General features: G+C 34.3%; 1 protein-coding gene across 1 annotated transcript in view; it reads left to right on the top strand.

The window, feature by feature from the left end:
- The window catches only part of Bank1 (B cell scaffold protein with ankyrin repeats 1), a 281,934-nt gene extending 262,369 nt beyond the window's left edge, over positions 1-19,565 (top strand). The window contains exons 13-17 of the mRNA XM_076864747.2: positions 2,842-2,905; positions 16,771-16,800; positions 17,819-17,871; positions 19,229-19,293; positions 19,549-19,565. Coding sequence (XP_076720862.2) covers positions 2,842-2,905; positions 16,771-16,800; positions 17,819-17,871; positions 19,229-19,288 — 207 coding nt within the window. The 3' untranslated portion in view covers positions 19,289-19,293; positions 19,549-19,565. The remainder of the gene's footprint in view (positions 1-2,841; positions 2,906-16,770; positions 16,801-17,818; positions 17,872-19,228; positions 19,294-19,548) is intronic.
- Positions 19,566-20,007: the final 442 nt, after the last annotated feature.

Genomic DNA, 20,007 nt, shown 5'->3' with positions numbered 1-20,007 from the left:
TTTTTGGAATCTAATTGTTGAAATGAAGGTGAAGCCTCTTTACACAAACATGTGCTCTAGGCTTAACAGAAGCAAGAAAATGACAGAAATCACATCAAGGAATTGCCCTAAATGTAATATGTTTTATTTTCTTTCTCCGTAGTCTTTGCAAGGAGTGGGTAAAAACATGTATATATCAGGCAGCATTTATAGAAAACTTCCAAAAATATTAAGCTGAAATAACCATGTCTTCTGCAAATATAATTTATATACTAAGAGAGGATTGAAGGAGGAGTCACTGAGATAAGAATGAAAACCAAATATATCATTATAACTCTCAGTGAAGGATGTCAGGGCCACATTCTATCTCTCACACAGTCCTTGGCACTAACAAAATATTATCATATTTTTTCTTCTCATCACAGGAAAACTTATTGCCTCAGAAGCCAGTTCTAAGGTAGCTATTTGATTAAACATGCTTAATAAGCTAATTTAGGCCAAAATACAAATAATAATAGCTTCATATGCTATATTCACCAGGAGATGATTTTTATTTTAAAGGTAATGCTTAGGAGAACACTTTTTAAACAATAAAATAATGATTCACAATGATGAAATTTCAAACAATATGGCATAGAGGCAAGAGACAGGGTAGACAAAGGGACTTTCCAAACATATCTGAAATGGCACCTTGTCAGAAACCACCTATCTCTAAGGGTGGATCTGGTGGATCTATCGATTGCTGGATCTTGTCCAGATTTTGCATTGCTAAATAAAGAGAGTTATTTTGCCAAGCAAATGCTAAACAACACCCATTGCAATGTTCTGAAACTGGTTTTGATCATGATCAGAATTACAACATTGCTTCTTCACCCTTTCCAATATCATCATCATCATATCCCCTTATCCTGAAATAAGGCAAAATCTGCATAAATACAAACCTACTAAACATTTTCCTAGCAGTGCTACATTTTACAGGTTTTGCTGAAGTAAGTCAAGCATACTTTATCTTCCTCAACACTTTAATAAAGATTTCAGTTTAGAGTAATCTCATTTCTTGGAAATGATTTCACTAGTTGTTTTATTAAACTCCTGGGTGTTTGTATTTTGTCAGCATGTTTATATCCAGTCTTATTTTTGAAAGAATTTAAGGTAAACCATACTCTCTACATGGAAACAGATCTGACTAATTTGACATAGAAGGATAGTGGGATAATAAACAAGCATCTATGAAAAAAATGTGGATTTTTTTTGTTTAACCTATAAATGTAGGCCACCAGACATTAAGACTACTTTTCATAAGAGGCCAACACTTAGTGACTCTGTTTGAATACTATTAGAGTAATTAGTACTCAATAGAGGGGCCTCAACAAAAGTCCAAACAGCAAAAAAAAAAAATTTAAAAAGAATATTCTCCCTATTGCCCAACACACACTCTCACACACACAAATTCATTTCCACATAGTTTTAAATATTCTCTTACAGTTGCAAAAGTAGTCATTTTTTCCTGGGGATGAGTTAATCAGCGGTAACTGTGAAATTACATTTTTTATTGAAAATGACACAAATGGAATTAATGGTAGAAGAGTTTTCAGAATAACGAAGACCCATGTAAGATCCCTGGCAATGGAGAGGAGATAGTGGAGAAAGTGAATGCCTTGCCTTTTGCTCTTCTCACTCCTCATCACATCATGGCCTAAAGAGTGTGGTTCCACTCAGAGGGAAGATCTGTAAAGCAATGGAAATAGTTTCTAGGACTCTAGGGAAACACATGAGGAAAATGTTCTATCTCAGGTTGTCTTCTAAAAATAGATTTATTGAATGCTAGTTTTTTTTTCTTTCTTTCTGGTGAAAAAAATAGATGTTCAATATAGAATATCAATAAAAGAAAAAAAAAGGATCACAAATGTGCTAAAAGAAGGAGAATCTAGGTAGACATCATTTTCTCCTGAGTACCTAATTCCAAGAACTAAAACACAAGGAAATCATAATATCCTACAGAGACAATTATAAGCCATCACTGTGTAGCTCTTCTGCTTTGGGACACTGTGTTGGTCAGCTTCACATGCTACAACCAAAATATCTGACAAGTACAAGTTAGAGGAGGAAAGTTGATTTGGAGCTCATAGTTTCAGAGATCTAGTCCATAGATGGCTGACTCCATTGCTCTGGGCTCAAGATGAGGCAGCACATGGTGGAAGGGTCTGGTGGAGAAGCTCTGCTCCCCTTATGGCAGCCAGGAAGCAGAGAGAAAGAACAGGCCACATGAAATGCAGCATTCCAGGCCATGCCACACTAGTGAACCACCTCCTCCAGGAATGCTCCACTTGCCTACAGGCACTAAGAGTCCATCCATTTAAATTTGGATGGACTAAGTTACAATTCTCACACTCCCATCATTTCACCTCTGAAAATCCCTGTATTAACATAGGACCTTAAGGGTAATAACTCACATCCAAACCATAATGGACACCAAACAGCCAATGTGGTAGACCCCACACGTGTTAAGGTGGGAAACCAAATCCTGAAGGCATTAGGATATAGTTACAATCCTGACTCTACCACTTATTACTGTCTGATTTGGGACAGTTACTTAACATCTCTGTACCTTAGTCTTTATGTCTGTGAAATGGAATGAGGATATTTTACATCCAATCCATAAAGGGCTGAGAATTAAAAAAAGAAAATACATGAAAAGTACCAAAGATGGTGATTGGGACATCCTAAGTAGCACATTAATACAAATGAGTTGTGATGGCGTTTATAATGGTAGCCAACGTTATATCTTGATCCATGAAAAAATTTTAACCCTTGACTTCTGTGTCTTGGTTCTATATTCTATGTCCTGTGTTCTCATTCCAGGAAAAACTACGTCAACTCCGAGATAGCATTATTGGGAAAAGGCCAGAAGAAGAACATTTCTATGGTAAGTGAAATTTGACTCAAAAATACAAATAGAATAGAAAACACAGGGACTGTGTAGTCAAATAGACCTAAGTTCATAACTATACCTAATCACTTTCCACCTGCCTGACCCTGAAAGAGTTTTAAACTCTGGTTCTCAGTTTCCTTGTCTGGAGAACAACAGTGATTTTTATATATATCTGGGAATGCTTGTGTGAATTAACATTTCTATTCTGTATTCCACAGTGGACCTTGGATCAATGCCATTTCTTACTTTTGATAGTTACAAATAAGATAATTCTGCTCCAGTTATTTTATTTGCCATTACCCAGGGACTCAAATAATTAAGGAGTCACATGTTTAATAAGGTAGAATATTCTCAACGTAGTCTATTCTCACAATTATCCACATGTGAATAATTTAAATTATAAATCTCAGATTGACTTTTCCTAGCACTCATATATTTCTTGGCAATGTATATTCCCCACACTAATAATTAACAGTTGTTCTAGTGGGGGGCACCACTCAATGTTAATACAAACCAAACATTATTAAGATGGTAAATCTTCTCCAAAGATGAACAACACACTCTAAAATTGCTAATAAATTATGTTGTCACTATCTGACCATTCTTTTCACAAATCTCTCCTCATGCACAAATAATTAAAAACTAACAACCACTAAAAAGGCTTGAAAGCTTCCATCTCTTCCATTTTCAATAATATTGTGTAGTTTTTAGCTAGTGCTTCATGTTGAAATTCACCAGGTGGAAATTCATTTCTCTTTTCATATTATTGAGCTCTCTATGTTCCCCTAGATAATTCTTTAAGCTCTTTCAGAAATGCTTTCTAAAACAGACATATATTTTCTAAACTAATTAAGGTCAGAAACATGGGTCAGTTAATAGACATCTGAACCCCACAAACCTTCATTCTAATGTAGAATAAGGTTAAATTTTAATAACTTCTAAAATTAAAACTTTTGCAGATAATTTTACCAAGGAACATGAAGTAGTAGTAGTAATAGTAATAGTACTAGTAGTAGTAGTAGTAGTAGTAGTAGCAGTAGCAGCAGCTAATATTTACAGAGCACATACTATACACTGTTGTTTCTTATAATAACCCTATTATGGAGGCCTTATTCCTAATCTATAAATAAGGGAACAGGCTTTGAAAAACTAAAAAATAAACAAAAACACCCAAGGACATGAAGAAACGACCACTCATTTCTGTTTGAATTCAAAATCAGTGTTCTTAATCATTGGCATTTAATCAAGAATCTATTGGTTCTCCTTTCAGCCACAATGGAACAAATAGTACCAGACATAAACTCTCATTGTACAGAATGTCAATACTAGTCAAAGATAGGAAGCTTCTGATTTCAGAAAATATACAATGGGCAGATGAATATTATAGAGATTGTAAATCAGGGAAGCTGAAGCTACTGGATTGTATGTGGTGGTTCTTTGAAGAGGAATGTCCTCAGAGACCCATGTGAGGGGCTCCTCAAGCGTAAAGCTGAAAGATGAGCTATAAGTGCAAAGTTAAACCACTTAAGGCATACAAGAGGGCAATGTCTAGGGCACTGAAAGCAAGTGGAAGCACTAGAGGTTGAGCAGAGCTACAGAAAAGCCCTGTTGAGACTGTGTTTCTGTCTTGCCTACTTAAAACACCTAGAATCCTATTGTGACATTCAAAAGATGTACAGAGGAAGGACCATGACTTAGAGTAACAACTCCTCTAGATGCACCCCAATAAAGCCTAAAGCTCATCCCTACAAGATGCATATCAGAGACAGGGTTTGTGTGCTGGGTCCTTCCAAGCCCACAAAACACCTGGGCTTTCTACAAATCAATATCAACAACAGAATAAAGTCAAACCTACACAACCACATGTCATAATTTGAAACTTCTGCTAAAAAAGAATCTAGGCCATCTGAGGAATATTACAAAATTCATAATATGCAACAGATTATAATTGGCAGAATTCAATTTTCAAAATAAGAAAAAAATATGACATACAAAGATATAGGCATCTATAGTGAAGAAAAAGAAAACCATCAACAGAACCTGAACCTGAGATGACACCATTGTTGACCTTAGCAGATGGAGACTTTAACGAAGCTCTTATAAAAATACTTAACTAATGAAAACAAATGGTTTGAGGAAGTGAATAAATAGGAAATATCAACTGAAACTACATACAGGAAAAAGTAAAAATTGTAGAAAATAAAATTATAATATAAAAATGAAAAAGGTATCAGATGAGCTCATCAGCAAATTGACTATAGCAAAGTAATAGTTAGTGAATATGAATATAAAGCAATAGAAATTACCCAATATGATGAGCAGGGAGATAAAAGAACTTCAAAAATGAATAAATTCCCAAGGACATTTAAGATAATACAACACTTTATTATGCATGTGATTAGGTAGAGCCACAGAATAAGACAAAACATTTTGAAAGAAATAATGTCCAAAAACTTAATGTCCAAATTTTATGTAAACCACTTTATGGATTTCTAAGAAATTAAAAAAAAAACCCACAAATAACATAATTGTTAAAAGAGTGACAACTAAGCAACTTGTGGTTAAACTACTTTAAGCCAAGATAAGAGAAAATTTTTAAAAGCACCTGAAGAAAAATGAAATAAGAGAATTCATAGTAAAACTTTAAAAAAATAAACACTAAAGAATGCCATACAGGTTGAAAGACATATTAAAGAAAAGAAGCTTAAATATGCACTAAGGGAAAAGTAATGCTGAGAATTATACAAAGCAGATTGATATAAAATATTACCTTTTATTTCTTTTTATAAACTATCTCAAAAACAAGAACAAATACTAAAACTTAATTTAGAGATCAAAGCATGTGAGAGAGAGAGAAAAGATTAAAATAATCACAAAAAGAAAAGAGGTTGCAGATAAGACAAACTATGTGTTTACAAAAGTTTTACATGATAAAGTGTGCTGTAGAATATGAAGTTAAGAGGAAGGGATAAAGTAGGAAGTATGAGGAATCGTCAAACATGAAGCATGAAACATAAATGGATAGATATTTATCTGTCTGATAAATTAAAATTACTGATTTTAGTCAGAAAGCAACCACTAAAAATAAACAAAAAGAAGTATAACGGGCTGGGGATGTGGCTCAAGCGGTAGCACGCTCGCCTGGCATGCATGCAGCCCGGGTTCGATCCTCAGCACCACATACAAACAAAGATGTTGTGTCTGCTGAAAACTAAAAAATAAATATTAAATATTTAAAAAAGAAGTATATCTATGAAAACAGAAAAGAAAATTTAATGGAGCACTAAAAAATTGTTTGAAGATCATAATGAGATGAAGTTAGAAATCAATAGCAAGAAAAATAACAGAAACCACATAAACACATGCAGATTGAAAAATACTCTCTCAAAGGAAGAATGGATCAAAGAAGAAATAACAATAAAATCAAGAAATTCTTAGAAAGGAATTAGAACAGATACAACATCAAAACCTGTGGGTGAGTATGAAATGGTTCAAAGAGGAAAATTTATAGCACTAAGTACCTACATAAAAAAATAGAGAAATTTCAAATAAAAAAACTTGTGTTATACCTCAAGACCTTAAAAAAGAGCAAACTAATGCCAAAACTAGTAGAAGCCAGGAAGTAAATAAGATCAGAGCTGAAATCAATGAAATTGAGAATAGGAAAACAATATATAGGATCAGAGCAACAAAGAGTTTATTCTTTGAAAAAATGAATAAGATTGACAAAACTTTAGCCAAACTAACCAGAAGAAAGTGTGAGAAACAAATCAACAAGATCACAAAGAAGAGATCTTACCACAGACCCTTGTGAAATCCAAAGGATTATCAGAACCTATTTTGAAAATTTAACTTCAATAAACTGAAAATCTGGAAGACATTCACAAGTTTGTAGACAAATATGACCTACCCAAATTGAATCAGGTAGATAAAAAACACCTAACCAGACCAATATCAAGTAATGAAATCAAAATTCTTCCAAAAAAAAAGCCCAGGACCTGATGCTTTCTCAGCTGAGTTCTATCAGACCTTTATGGAAGAACTAACACCAATCTTTCTCAAATATATTCTATGAAGCTAGTGTAACCCTGATACCAAAACCAGACAAAGGCACATCAAGGACAGGAAACTAAAGACCAATATCCCTTATGAACATGGATGCAAAAATATTTAATAAAATATTATTAAATTGTATTCAAAAACATATCAAAAGATTATATACCATGATAAAGTGAGTTTCATTACAGGGATGCAAAGTTGGTTCAACATACACAAATCAATAAGTATACTTCATCACTTAAACAGAATTAAGGACAAAAATCACACAATTATTTCAACAGATGCAGAAAAGGACTTTTATAAAATCCAATTCCCATTCATGTTAAAAATTCTGGAGAAGGTAGGGATTGAAGGAATTTACCTCAACATTGTAAAGATCATTTCTGAAAAACTCGAAGCCAACAACATACTAAACAGAGAAAGACTATTTTAGAGGCATTTCCTCTAAAATCAGGAAAGAGACAATGCTATGCACTCTTGCACTCCTATCCAATGTAGTCCTTGAAACATCAGCCAGAGTGATTAAGCAAGAAAAGGGAATCAAAGGGATACAAATAGGGAAAGAAGAAGTCAAACTATCTCTGTTTGAGAACAATATGATGCTATATTTAGAAGACTCAAAAACTCCAACAGAAGACTTCTAGAGCTTATAAATAAGTTTAGCAAAGTGTATAAAGTTAATGCCCATAAATCAATAGCTTTAATATACTCCAACAGTGACTCAGCAGAGGAAGGAATCAGAGAAATCATCCCATTCACAATAACCTCAAAAAAGTGAATATCTGGGAATTAATCTAACTAAGGATATAAAAGTGATCTACAATGAAAATTATAGAATACTTGTCATCCACTGCATCCAGTGCAGTGGGTGAACAGTTAACCAACACAAGCAGTGAGCTAGATTAAGAAAATTCATTAAAAATTATAGAAATAAGACAAGACTGAATTATTAGTGAAAAGCAGGGGATGATCCAGCTCTGGTGGAGAATGGATCTAACAAAAAAAATGAGAATATGCATTTTATTTTTATAGGTAGGAACACCAAAGGGCTTCAGTATGAAAAAATTCTTGAGGTAAAAAGGATGAAGTTTGAGAAAAACAATATGGTTGAGGCTTAGCAGGTTATGCCCATCTCTTTTACCTCTGGGCAGCTGGGATTTGAAACCAAGGCTTTTTAAACTAGCAAATTCCTTGACAAGCATAGAATCTCCCCATTAACAGGAGCCATGATTTTTGCAAATGGACATTCCCCCAGACACTTTCACACCACAAGATTCCCAGAAGCAATGCCTCATTGTCCAGGTTTTGCATAATTCAAAGCATTGATTTATTAACTGCTTTCAACATTTCCCTCTTCTTTATTTTTTAAATGCAGTAACTTGAAGTTCCCAGATCTCCTCTCTGAGGTTACAGCAACCTATTATTATGACACAAAAGAGAATTTTAGTAGCAAACATATTATTCCAAAAATATAGCACATGGAATGTTTCAATATATTTCCAGAATTGAAACCATTTAAGTCATGAAGTATTTGTTCAGCTAAAAATGCAGGATCCAGGGAATCAATCATGCTATTTTGAATATCTTGAATGTGATGATGTAAGTCCCAAAAACCCAAACTGTTATTATTGCTGTGCCAAATGCTCATTAGATGATTTTTTTACCTTTTCCCAGCTCCATTGGGAAATATTATATTTGGCTGCAATAATGCAGACACATTTATAGCCAGCATGGCAACCAAGCCCTTGATCAAATTTGGGAGTGGAACATTCATTTTCAATATTTCCAATTCTTTGGACAGTAGCTTCCAAAGAATTTAATTTAGTCTCAATTTTTTCATCAATATTTACCTGATAATGTAGGGCCTTGGAAGCATTTTGAGCCAAATTATTAAGAAAATGAGCATTTTAAATGATTTGCGATAAGACACAGAAACTTTCATAGTAGAGGCTATAAAGAATATTAAAACAACTACTCTAAGAACTATAAAGCCAATAGCATAATCAGGGTCTGCCTAGCTGGGCATGCATTTGTTTTAAAACTTGAATTCCAACATTAGCCTACCATGGCCCTGAAATGTTAGCTAGAAGTAAAACAAAGGAGGGTTGGTAAAGAATGATTATTCCTTTCCCTCTATTATATCTGGTGATACAGTTGGTTAGATTACAGCATACATGATATTTTTCTCCTTTTCTTTTTACTCTCACGTTTCCCGAAATTAAAGCATAAGGAGATTGAACACAGGCCCACAGACCATAGCAAAGCCCTCTTTGCAATTCCTGTCTATAAAGTCAAGCTTGTGGCCTTCTGTGTGCTGGAGAAATTTTGAGGCAGCTATTAAGTGCCACAGATCATTTTGCATGCCACCATCACTGAAAGTCAGGACATCACCAACAAATCCTCCAGGAGTCAAGGAAACCTGATGTAGCTGTCTCTTATCAATTCTTGGAAACCAATACAAAATAAATCCACCATTTCTAGAGACTTTATGTTGCACTGGTAAGATAGTTGCCTATTCCATCCATTTAGGAAAGGTGCCAAATTCTATTACAGAATAACTAGGGTGGTAAGGTATTGGTGGATGTTCTTTGAGAATGACTGGCTTGTTTTGAGAAAGTCCCATTTTAATAAGTGTCCAGACAAATGACCTTAAGTCCCAGGGGCCAGTATGATTAGCTGATCTATGTCCCCCATATGCCATCTTTTCCTCAAAGTTTACTTTTAAACAGCCAGCATGTTTATCATGGAACCAACATATAAGTAGATTCCCACTGTAGCCAGTATAACTAAATCCAGTTACGTGAATAGGTGTGATGTGTTTGTCTGTAAATACTGGGATGGATTCTCTAGTCCACTGCTAGGTGTACTAAACGTAGATCTGGAAAATAGGTCCAATAAGTTTCCCTATGAACTCCACTTACCTGGCAGCTCAATTAAGCCAACATAACCACAAATATTGTGATTGGAGACTTGGCACCTCCCTTTGTTCAATCATCCACTCAACCTGATACGTCCGGTTCTTTAGTTGTGCCCATGTTGGCAAGTTGGCCTTCTGAGTTTGTAGAGTTCTCCTCTTCCTCCTCATCCTGTTGTTCTTGCTGGGGTCAGGATAACACATCCAGTCCAATCTTTAGTCATTTGAACTTTGGCTTCAGGACCTCCATGTTTGATGAGTAGAAACTTCTTGGGGCAAAATTTTCCAGCAGTAACCTTTTTACAGGGTCCTTGAAATTCACAGCTGGGATGCTAAATGCAAATCTCTTATACTCTGTTGGATGCAAAGGTATAGTGAAAAACAGTCTTTCAAATGTATTACTATTAATTGCTGATCAAGAGGAATAGCTGCTGGAAAAGGAAGCCCAGGCTCTAAAGCACCCATTAATTCCCATTGATTGCTTGAGATCTTGTAACAATCTCCATTTACTAGATTTTTTCTTTATTACAAAAATTGAGGTAATTGCATGGGCTAAAATTAGGTTCAATGTGACCAGCTTGAAACTATTCTTGAATTAATATATGAACCACTCAAAGTTTTTCCCTTGTGAGGGGCTGTTGATCAACTCAGACAGGATCATCAGACAGCCAATTTATTTTTCTGCTTTTTTCTGGGTCCAAGAAGAGATCAATGCCTCCATTAAAAAGGCTTATTAGGTAAATATCCCAATCCATGTCATCCTTGCTGAGGGGACCGTGGTATAGGTGCGCACCTTCTCTGTTGATCTTTTCCCAGTTCTTTAGTGGAGATAAATCCTTGATTAAGCATTTGAGAAGTTACCACTAAATTAGGATTCATTAATAAAACTCCCATATTGCTTAATATATCACAACCCCATAAATTTACTGGCAAACTTTGAAGGACATAAGGTTATAAAAGTCCTGTGTTGCTGTCTTCATCTTTCCATTGAAGAACTGGGTACTCTGGGCAGGCTTAGAAATTTGACTAATAGCTTTTAAATAGCAGGAGCTATATGTATAGTCCATCCTTCTGGCCAATGTCTTATTGAGATCACAGAGACATCTGCTCCCATGTCAATTATCCCTTTAAATACTGAGGGAAAAAAAATGAAAAAGATCTTAGAAGATGGAAAGTTATCCCATGTTCTTGGACAGGTAGAATCAAAATGACCATACTACCAAAGCAATATACAGATTCAATGTAACCATCATCAAATCCCTATTACCTTCTTCACAGAATATTTTTTAAAATTCTTAAATTCATTTGAAAGAAAATAGACCCAGAATAGACAAAGTAATACTAGGCAAGAAAAGTGAAGCAGTAGGCATCACAATACCTGATCTGAAATTATGCTTCTGAGTTGTGCTAACAAAAACAGCATGGTATTGGCATCAAAACAGACATGAAGACCAATGGAACAGAATAGAAGGCACAGAGATAAATCCACATGCCCATAGCTGTCTGGTATTTGACAAAGATGCAAAAAATATATCAAAACAGCCTTTTTAAAATAAATGGTATTGTAGAAAAATGCAACTAGATCCCTCTCTCTCTCTGTCTCAACCTGCACAAAACCTAAATCACAATGGATCAAAGACCTAGGATCATAGACCAGAAACTTTTTAACTGCTACAAGAAAACATAGGGTCAACATTCCATCATATAGGTGCTGGTACCATCTTTCTTAACAAGATCCCCAAAGCATAAGAAATAAAATCAGTAAGTAGGATGCTATTAAACTAAAAGCTCTGTACAGCAAATTAAATAATTAAAATCATGAAGAGAGAGAGAGCCTTATGGAATTAGATAAATCTTGGCCACCTACACCTCAGGGCATTAATTTCTAGGATATACAAAGAACTAAAAGCACACACATACACACACACAAAAAAAAAATCCCAATCAATAACTGGGCAAAAGAATTAAACAGAAACTTCTCAAAAAAAGAAACACAAATTTCCAATAAGTATGTTGGAAAATGTTGATCACTTGAAAAAATGTTTAACATCTCTAGCAATCAGGGAAATGCAAATAAAAACTGAACTAAGACTTCATATCACTCCAATCAGAATGGCAAAGATCAAGAATATAAACAACAATAAAAATAAATACTGCATGGTTCTGAGGAAAAAGGTACACTTGTACATTGTTGGTGGGACTACAAACTAGTACAAACACTCTGGAAAGCAATATGGATATTCCTCAAAAATTTAGAGATGGAGTCACCATATGACATAGCTATTCCATCCTTGGTATTTTTCTAAAATATCTAAAATTATCATACTACACTGACACGGCCACCTCAATGTTCATAGCAGCATAATTCCAATAGCTAAATTATGAATCAACCAAATTATGAATCAACCCAAATGCCTGCCAGTAGATTAATGGATTAAGAAAGTGTGGGAAATATATACACATACATACATACACACACATACACACACAATGGAGTTCTACTCAACCATAAAAAAGGAATAAAATTATGGCATTTGCCAGTAAATGGATAGAAATAAGATCATGCAAAGTGAAATTAGCCAAACTCACTAACTCAAATGTCGAATGCTTTCTCTCATAGGTGGAGTGAAGCTAGAGTAAAATAAAGGAAATAAAGAGGGAAGAATAGGATAAAAAAGGAACTAATCAAATATAAATTAATAGATGAGGTTAATTCAGTGAAGTTCAGTGAAGTAGAAGAAGGAGAATGGGAAAGGAGGGAAAAGACGGGAGGGGAAAGGTTGAAGGAAAGAGGAGATCCTGAACTGAAGTCAATTTTCACACATGTATGAGTTTTTCAGGGTGACCCAACCATATGTAGAACTATAAAGCTCTAATAAAAAATAATTGTTTGATTCACAAAATAGAAAGCAAGAAAGCAGCAGAAGAGGAACTTAAACAAAACAGATAAATGAAAAACCAAGAATAAGATGGTTGCATTAAGCTGAGCCATTTCAATATTTATGTTAAATATAAATGGATTAAATACCTCATTTAAAAGGCAGTTATTTTCAGACTGGGTAAAAATCAATATCTAACTTTCCACTGTCTGAAAGGCATACATTTAAAATATAACACAGATAATTTGGAAGTAAAGATGGTGAAGAATCTGCCACACCAACAGTAAGCATAGGAAAATTGGCACGGTCACATTAGCAGAAGACAAAATAAACTTCAAAGATTACTGCAAGAGATAAAAGAAAATATTACATAATGACAAAAATAAAATTCAACTAGGAAGATATAATTATCCTAAATACAAAATTAAAAACTCATGAAGCAACTTGACAGTGCTCAGAGATATTTTTTTTCTTTAATTTTTATTGTTGGTTGTTCAAAACATTACATAGTTCTTAACATATCATATTTCACACTTTGATTCAAGTGGGTTATGAACTCCCATTTTTACCCCGTATACAGATTGCAGCATCACATCGGTTACACATCCACTGTTTTACATATTACTATACTAGTGTCTGTTGTATTCTGCTGCCTTTCCTATCCTCTACTATCCCCCATCCCCTCCCCTCCCCTCCCATCTTCTCTCTCTACCCCATCTACTGCAATTCATTTCTCCCCCTTGTTTTCCCCTCACTTCCTCTTGTATGTAATTTTGTATAACCATGAGGGTCTTCTTCCATTTCCATGCAATTTCCCTTCTCTCTCCTTTTACCTCCCACCTCTCATCCCTGTTTATTGTTAATCTTCTTCTCATGCTCTTCCTCCCAACTCTGTTCTTAGTTACTCTCCTTATATCAAAGAAAACATTTGGCATTTGTTGTTTTAGGGATTGGCTAGCTTCACTTAGCATAATCTGCTCTAATGCCATCCATTTCCCTGCAAATTCCATGATTTTGTCATTTTTTAATGCAGAGTAATACTCCATTGTGTATAAATGCCACATTTTTTTTTATCCATTCGTCTATTGAAGGGCATCTAGGTTGGTTCCACAGTCTTGCTATTGTGAATTGTGCTGCTATGAACATCGATGTAGCAGTGTCCCTGTAGCATGCTCTTTTTAGGTCATTAGGGAATAGACCAAGAAGGGGAATAGCTGGGTCAAATGGTGATTCCATTCCCAGCTTTCCAAGAAATCTCCATACTGCTTTCCAAATTGGCTGCACCAATTTGCAGTCCCACCAGCAATGTACAAGTGTACCCTTTTCCCCACATCCTTGTCAGCACTTGTTGTTGTTTGACTTCATAATGGCTGCCAATCTTACAGAAGTGAGATGGTATCTTAGGGTGGTTTTGATTTGCATTTCTCTGACTGTTAGAGATGGTGAGCATTTTTTCATGTGCTTGTTGATTGATTGTATGTCCTCCTCTGAGAAGTGTCTGTTCAGGTCCTTGGCCCATTTGTTGATTGGGTTATTTGTTATCTTATTGTTTAGTTTTTTGAGTTCTTTGTATACTCTGGATATTAGGGCTCTATCTGAAGTGTGAGGAGTAAAGATTTGTTCCAAGCATGTAGGCTCCCTATTTACCTCTCTTATTGTTTCTTTTGCTGAGAAAAACTTTTTAGTTTGAGTAAGTCCCATTTGTTGATTCTAGTTATTAACTCTTGTGCTATGGGTGTCCTATTGAGGAATTTGGAGCCGGACCCCACAGTATGTAGATCGTAGCCAACTTTTTCTTCTATCAGATGCCATGTCTCTGATTTGATATCAAGCTCCTTGATCCATTTTGAGTTAACTTTTGTGCATGGCGAGAAAAAGGGATTCAGTTTCATTTTGTTGCATATGGATTTCCAGTTTTCCCAGCACCATTTGTTGAAGATGCTATCCTTCCTCCATTTCATGCTTTTAGCCCCTTTATCAAGATAGTTGTAGTTTTGTGGATTGGTTTCTGTGTCCTCTATTCTGTACCATTGTTCCACCCGCCTGTTTTGGTACCAGTACCATGCTGTTTTTGTTACTATTGCTCTGTAGTATATAGTTTGAGGTCTGGTATTGCTATGCTGCCTGATTCACACTTCCTGCTTAGAGTTGTTTTTGCTATCTCAGAGATATTTTTACTTTTTTCTTAGTAATTAATAGAACAAATAAACAAAAATCAATGAAAATACAAAAGTCCAGAACTATATTTCAACTAACTTGATCAAACTGACATTTACAGAACAAGGCATCAAAAAAACTCATGTTTGTTAAAGGTGTGCATGGGACTTCCACCAAGATAGAAGATATGTTGAACCATCAAACATTATTTTACTTAAAAGAATTGAGACCTCACATGTGCTCTGAAAGATTTTGATATCATATTGTCTTGCCACAGTATAAGTAAATTAGAAAATAACAAATTAGCTACCTAGAAAATCTCTCTAAATTTTTTTAGGAATTAAATATAACATTTCAAAAAAATCAATGGGTCAAATAAGAAATGAAAAGAAAATATTTCAACTCAAAGGATAATGAAAGAAATGTATCAAAATGTGTAGAATACAACTCCAATAGTTACATGGTTAACAGAGGAAATTTTATAAATATAAAAATTTTGATAGCAAAAACAAAAAAGTTTTAGATCGATGATTTAACTTTACATTTAGAAAACTCAAAAATAGGCAAGAGTAAAGAAATAATATCGGAAATTAATTTTTAAAAAGGAAAGAACTTAACAAAAGAGAGAATTTACAAAGCCAAAAATAAGTTATAAGTGATAAATAAAATTGATAAGGTTGTGAAGGAATTATCAAGGAAAAAAAAGAAAACAAGTTATCCAAAGTAGAAACTAAATAAAGTGGGTTATCACACCAGATCCTATAGGCATTAAAGACATGTTAAGGAAATATAACAACTTTTGCCACCATATTTATTATTACTTAGCTAAAAAAGAACAAATTACTTCAAAACCAAAACTTACCTAAACTGGCTCAAAAAGAAAAAAAATCCATAATTCTCTGTGTACACTTCTGACTTTCAGAACTATGTAAATATTTTGTATATTTAATAAACAAGAATGGGGTAAGGAAAGGAGGCAAAATTTTATACAAGCAGAAATAAATTAGCTGAGGAGTATTACAAATAAAATGTCCATACTGAAGGAGGATGGGAGAAAAAGAATGGAAATAAATTTAGAAAACAGTGTGTTCTAAGGCTAAAAATAAAAAAGAGCAGTAGATGAATTGTTGGAAATAATCCAAAAGTTGAACAGGAAAAATAGGTAATTATATCATAATATATTTATACTATAAGATACTAGTCAAGCAGTAAGAAGGGATACTATTATACATGACAGAAATGAATCTCAATCAGTATACTAAATAAAAGATCATCAGACACAAATGATACATGCTATATAATTCCATTTATCTGGAATTCTAATCTATAGAGATAGAAATTGGTGGCTATCATGAGTAATGTTTCAATGAAATTTGACATGAGAGTATGAAGGAATATTCTCTACAGATGAAATTATCTTTATGCTATTGATTTGGTGGGTAGGTGATTTTTCAGATTTTTCAAAAATAATCAAAGTATACACTTAGAAATATTTAAATTATACCATATGTAATTATTCCTGAATAATATTGATGTTTTAAAAGAATGGAATAGCTCGGGCTAAAGGAATTTCAAGGCTGAATAGCAAGCTTTTAATTGTCAAACAAAACTAAAACCATATACACCTTGGGACAAGTGTTGGAAGAGAAAAAAATTAAAGGAATGAAAGATATGGTTTCGTGCTTAGTGACCAGAGGGAGATAAATTTAGGGTGAGTAATTTTTTTTTAATCAGACTGCGAGATTCATAGCCACCAAGACACACCACTGTCAGACAACAAAAAGAAAAGATCTTGGGGTAAATGTTGAACAAAACTCAGTAGAATGTGTTTTTTTTTTTTTTTCTTCTAGATAAACTCACCATTGTGCATCATCCTAGTGGTAAGTGTCGGTTATTAATGGAAGAATCTAAGACTAAAATGAAGTTACATTAAAACCAATTTTGATATTAATGAAAACCCAATATGACTAGGTAAGTCAGTGTAAACATTCACCTAGATTTTACATTTATGTGTAAAACAACTTGATGTCCAACATAAATGTTATGTGATTCTAGAATAGCAATGGCAGAGGAATTGTAATAGAGTGAAAGAAGCATGTGCATTGACTGACTGACCTGCCTATTCACAACTTACTAGTTAGTTGTTACCTGTGGCATGTGACTTAATCTCTCCAGGCTTGTTTTCTCACATGTAAAATGTAAGAATTGTACATGGAGATGGTCTATAAAGACTGATAATGAAATGGAGGCCAATGGTTGATAAATGAAACTATTGATAGAGCGAATGAAATTTGAGTAACGTTTGAGAGAGCGATTCACTTGCATTGCAGGTGATGAGGCAGGAGTGTGTGCTGAATACTGGGAAGGTAGAGAGGATCTAGCGACCAGTTACAGAACTGGTGAATGATCCAGAGGCAACTGTCTACAGCCTGAACCAAAGCGCTGACTGTGGGATGGAGAAGGAATAAGACTGAGTCCTGTAGTTGGGATGGAAAATAGGAACCATGTAGTAAAACCAGGAGGAGCAATGGTGTAGGTCAATGGTGTACAGAAGGAGCAAGTATGTTTTGCAACTGACCAATCCTGGTGAATGGTGAAAAGAAAATGAAGAAGATATGAAAAAAGGGAGATTGTTCCTCAAAGGTATTACTATAAAGATTGTTTCTGAAGTGAAATGACTCTGCCATATCTGACCCTAGTCAATCCCTGTGAGGAGGAGAAAGTAATAGCACACTTGCCAAGGGGGACTTTTCCAATACACCCTTTTGATCTGTTTACTAATCTTTCTATTGACCCATATCCTAGACTTTGTATATGTCATGTTTTTAAAGTATTGAATAAGTGAACCACTATATATGCAAATGACTATAGAGGTAGTAACAGAGTTTGTATTTCTAGGTTACACTTCCCAAAATGAAAATATGTTGTATAATAATCCCTTCAGCAATAAGGTAGGTTATATTTAATTTTTATAAAATATTAAAAAAAAAGAGAGACATCTGGATATATTGCTCAGTGGTAGAGCACTTGTGTAGCAAGTGTGAGGCGCTGGATTCAATTTCCAGTACTGCAAAAATAAAAGAAGGAAGATGGAAGGGGAGGGGGATGTAGGGGGAGGATGAATTTCTCTTTTGATAAAGAACATGGCATGAAAAAATTTTCTATGTTATATGTACATTGAAATAAATATGAACCAAATAGGTTAGGTGAACATTTGACTACAAAAATATATGAGCCATAATTTAAGGATATTATTTGGAGAAAAAAAAAAGAATGAACTCAAAGAGGAAAAAAGCATTTAAGCCAAAGTGTACTGAACTCAACATGTACAGACAAAATAAATCTTAGAGGAATTATGAGCGCATCTGTTTTAACAATAGGATTATGATGATTCTCTTTGCACCAGAATGGATAGTACTTAAAGTCCACTTATAGGAAAAATACAGCCCCAAAATATTGTTGATACAAGTGTGCATTACTTCACATCATAAACTTAATTGGAAAGAAACTGCTAACAAGAAGCTAAAAATAACACGAAGCAAGGAGAGCAGCAATTGAAAACAGAGACCAATTCAAAACAACACTGATAATGTCCTGACCACAGATTTTCCTTTGTAAAACTCATGTTATTCCAACTATCTACATATGTGATATAGGGAATTTACACTGTTACCAAAGGTCATATAGCAGACAGATTTCTTGCTAAAATTCAAAATTAGCTCTCATAATGAAACAATTTTAGTTTTCTTAATTTTAGTGACCCTTTAAGCACTCTTCTGTTTCAAATAAATTATAAGTAATCATAAAAATCATTTGCCCTGAAGAACTGTTGGAAGCTTTTGTGTTTTGGGATTATTTTATGGCCCACTGGTGAACTATAGAGCTGTATGATAGAGATTCATTAGACTCATTCATCTACAGCAGAATTGTGGGTTGTACCACAATCCAGGAGATTATGAATATCTTTGTCAATCAAAGATTCTTCCACAAAAATCTGAAGTACTAAACAATCATGCCATATCTTTTTGAGAATAATATTTTGGATAAAGTAAAGAGAAAGCAAATTCCCAATGCTCAGATTATTTTCCCTCAAAATCAAAATAAAATTTTGGCTTTGATGTACTTGAAATTTGTAATGATTTTGTTTTCTTTTAAGATGGAGATTGTCTTGCCAGTTTTTTTTGTAAAGCTGTTTTCCCCATGGCTGTGAAAGGCAACCATGACTTTATCATATTTCTTTATTCAGCCTTAAAATGGAGAGATGCTAGCTCTGTTTTGTTTGTTTGTTTGTTTGTTTGTGTTTTCCAGCTTCCTCCTCGACTCCAAGTTGAAAAGGAATTCGGTGTCTGTTGCAGGAAAAATCAATAAAAAAGGTAAAATACTAGCTATATGTTTTTAGAAAACCTAAAGCAGACTTGTTAGGGACCTGAAGGAATCATTTGTCTAGGAAACAGAAATCTTTAAATATTTCATTGTCTTCTCCTAAAAGGATAAACATGTGTATTTTTCCAGCTAAAGATGATTGTTCCTCATAAAGATTTACTTATAGGGGTGATTTTATGCTAGTTAATAAATTTCATTTGATGTGCCATTATTCACTATTACATTTCCTGTGATCTCATTTTCAGGTTATGTTAATGAAACTCAAGAATGTACAGACATTGTGCTTTCTGGGTGAAGCAAGCTTGCATTTGAATTGTCTGCTCTCTCCAGGGCAAGTCTTTACCATGAAAGCGGAAGTAAGCTCTGAATTTGGGAATCTGTTATTGCCACAATTTATCATTGTCATACCTACTCCAAATGGATGTTATCAATGTTAAAATAGAATATCATAGGCCAATAACATATTATGAAAATTCTTGCATTTTCTAATGCACTTTGCACTTAAGAAGCTAGTTCTCATTTTGAAAAGTAAAGAAAAACAAAAGCAGAGAAGTTAAATGCTGCACAGCAAGTTATTGAACCTGTTTATGGCACTAATAGTAATAGATTATTCCCATGAAAATACAAACCGACTTAGTACATGTTTGCTTTTCATGTTTAAAGTCGAGAGTCCTCACATCTAGACAATTGCTTTTGTTACACTG

Source organism: Callospermophilus lateralis, chromosome 8 (genome assembly GCF_048772815.1).
Source record: "Callospermophilus lateralis isolate mCalLat2 chromosome 8, mCalLat2.hap1, whole genome shotgun sequence".
In the NCBI taxonomy this organism is placed as follows: domain Eukaryota; kingdom Metazoa; phylum Chordata; class Mammalia; order Rodentia; family Sciuridae; genus Callospermophilus; species Callospermophilus lateralis.
The sequence above is the reverse complement of the archived record's forward strand: the minus strand, read 5'-3'. Positions and strand labels throughout refer to the sequence as shown.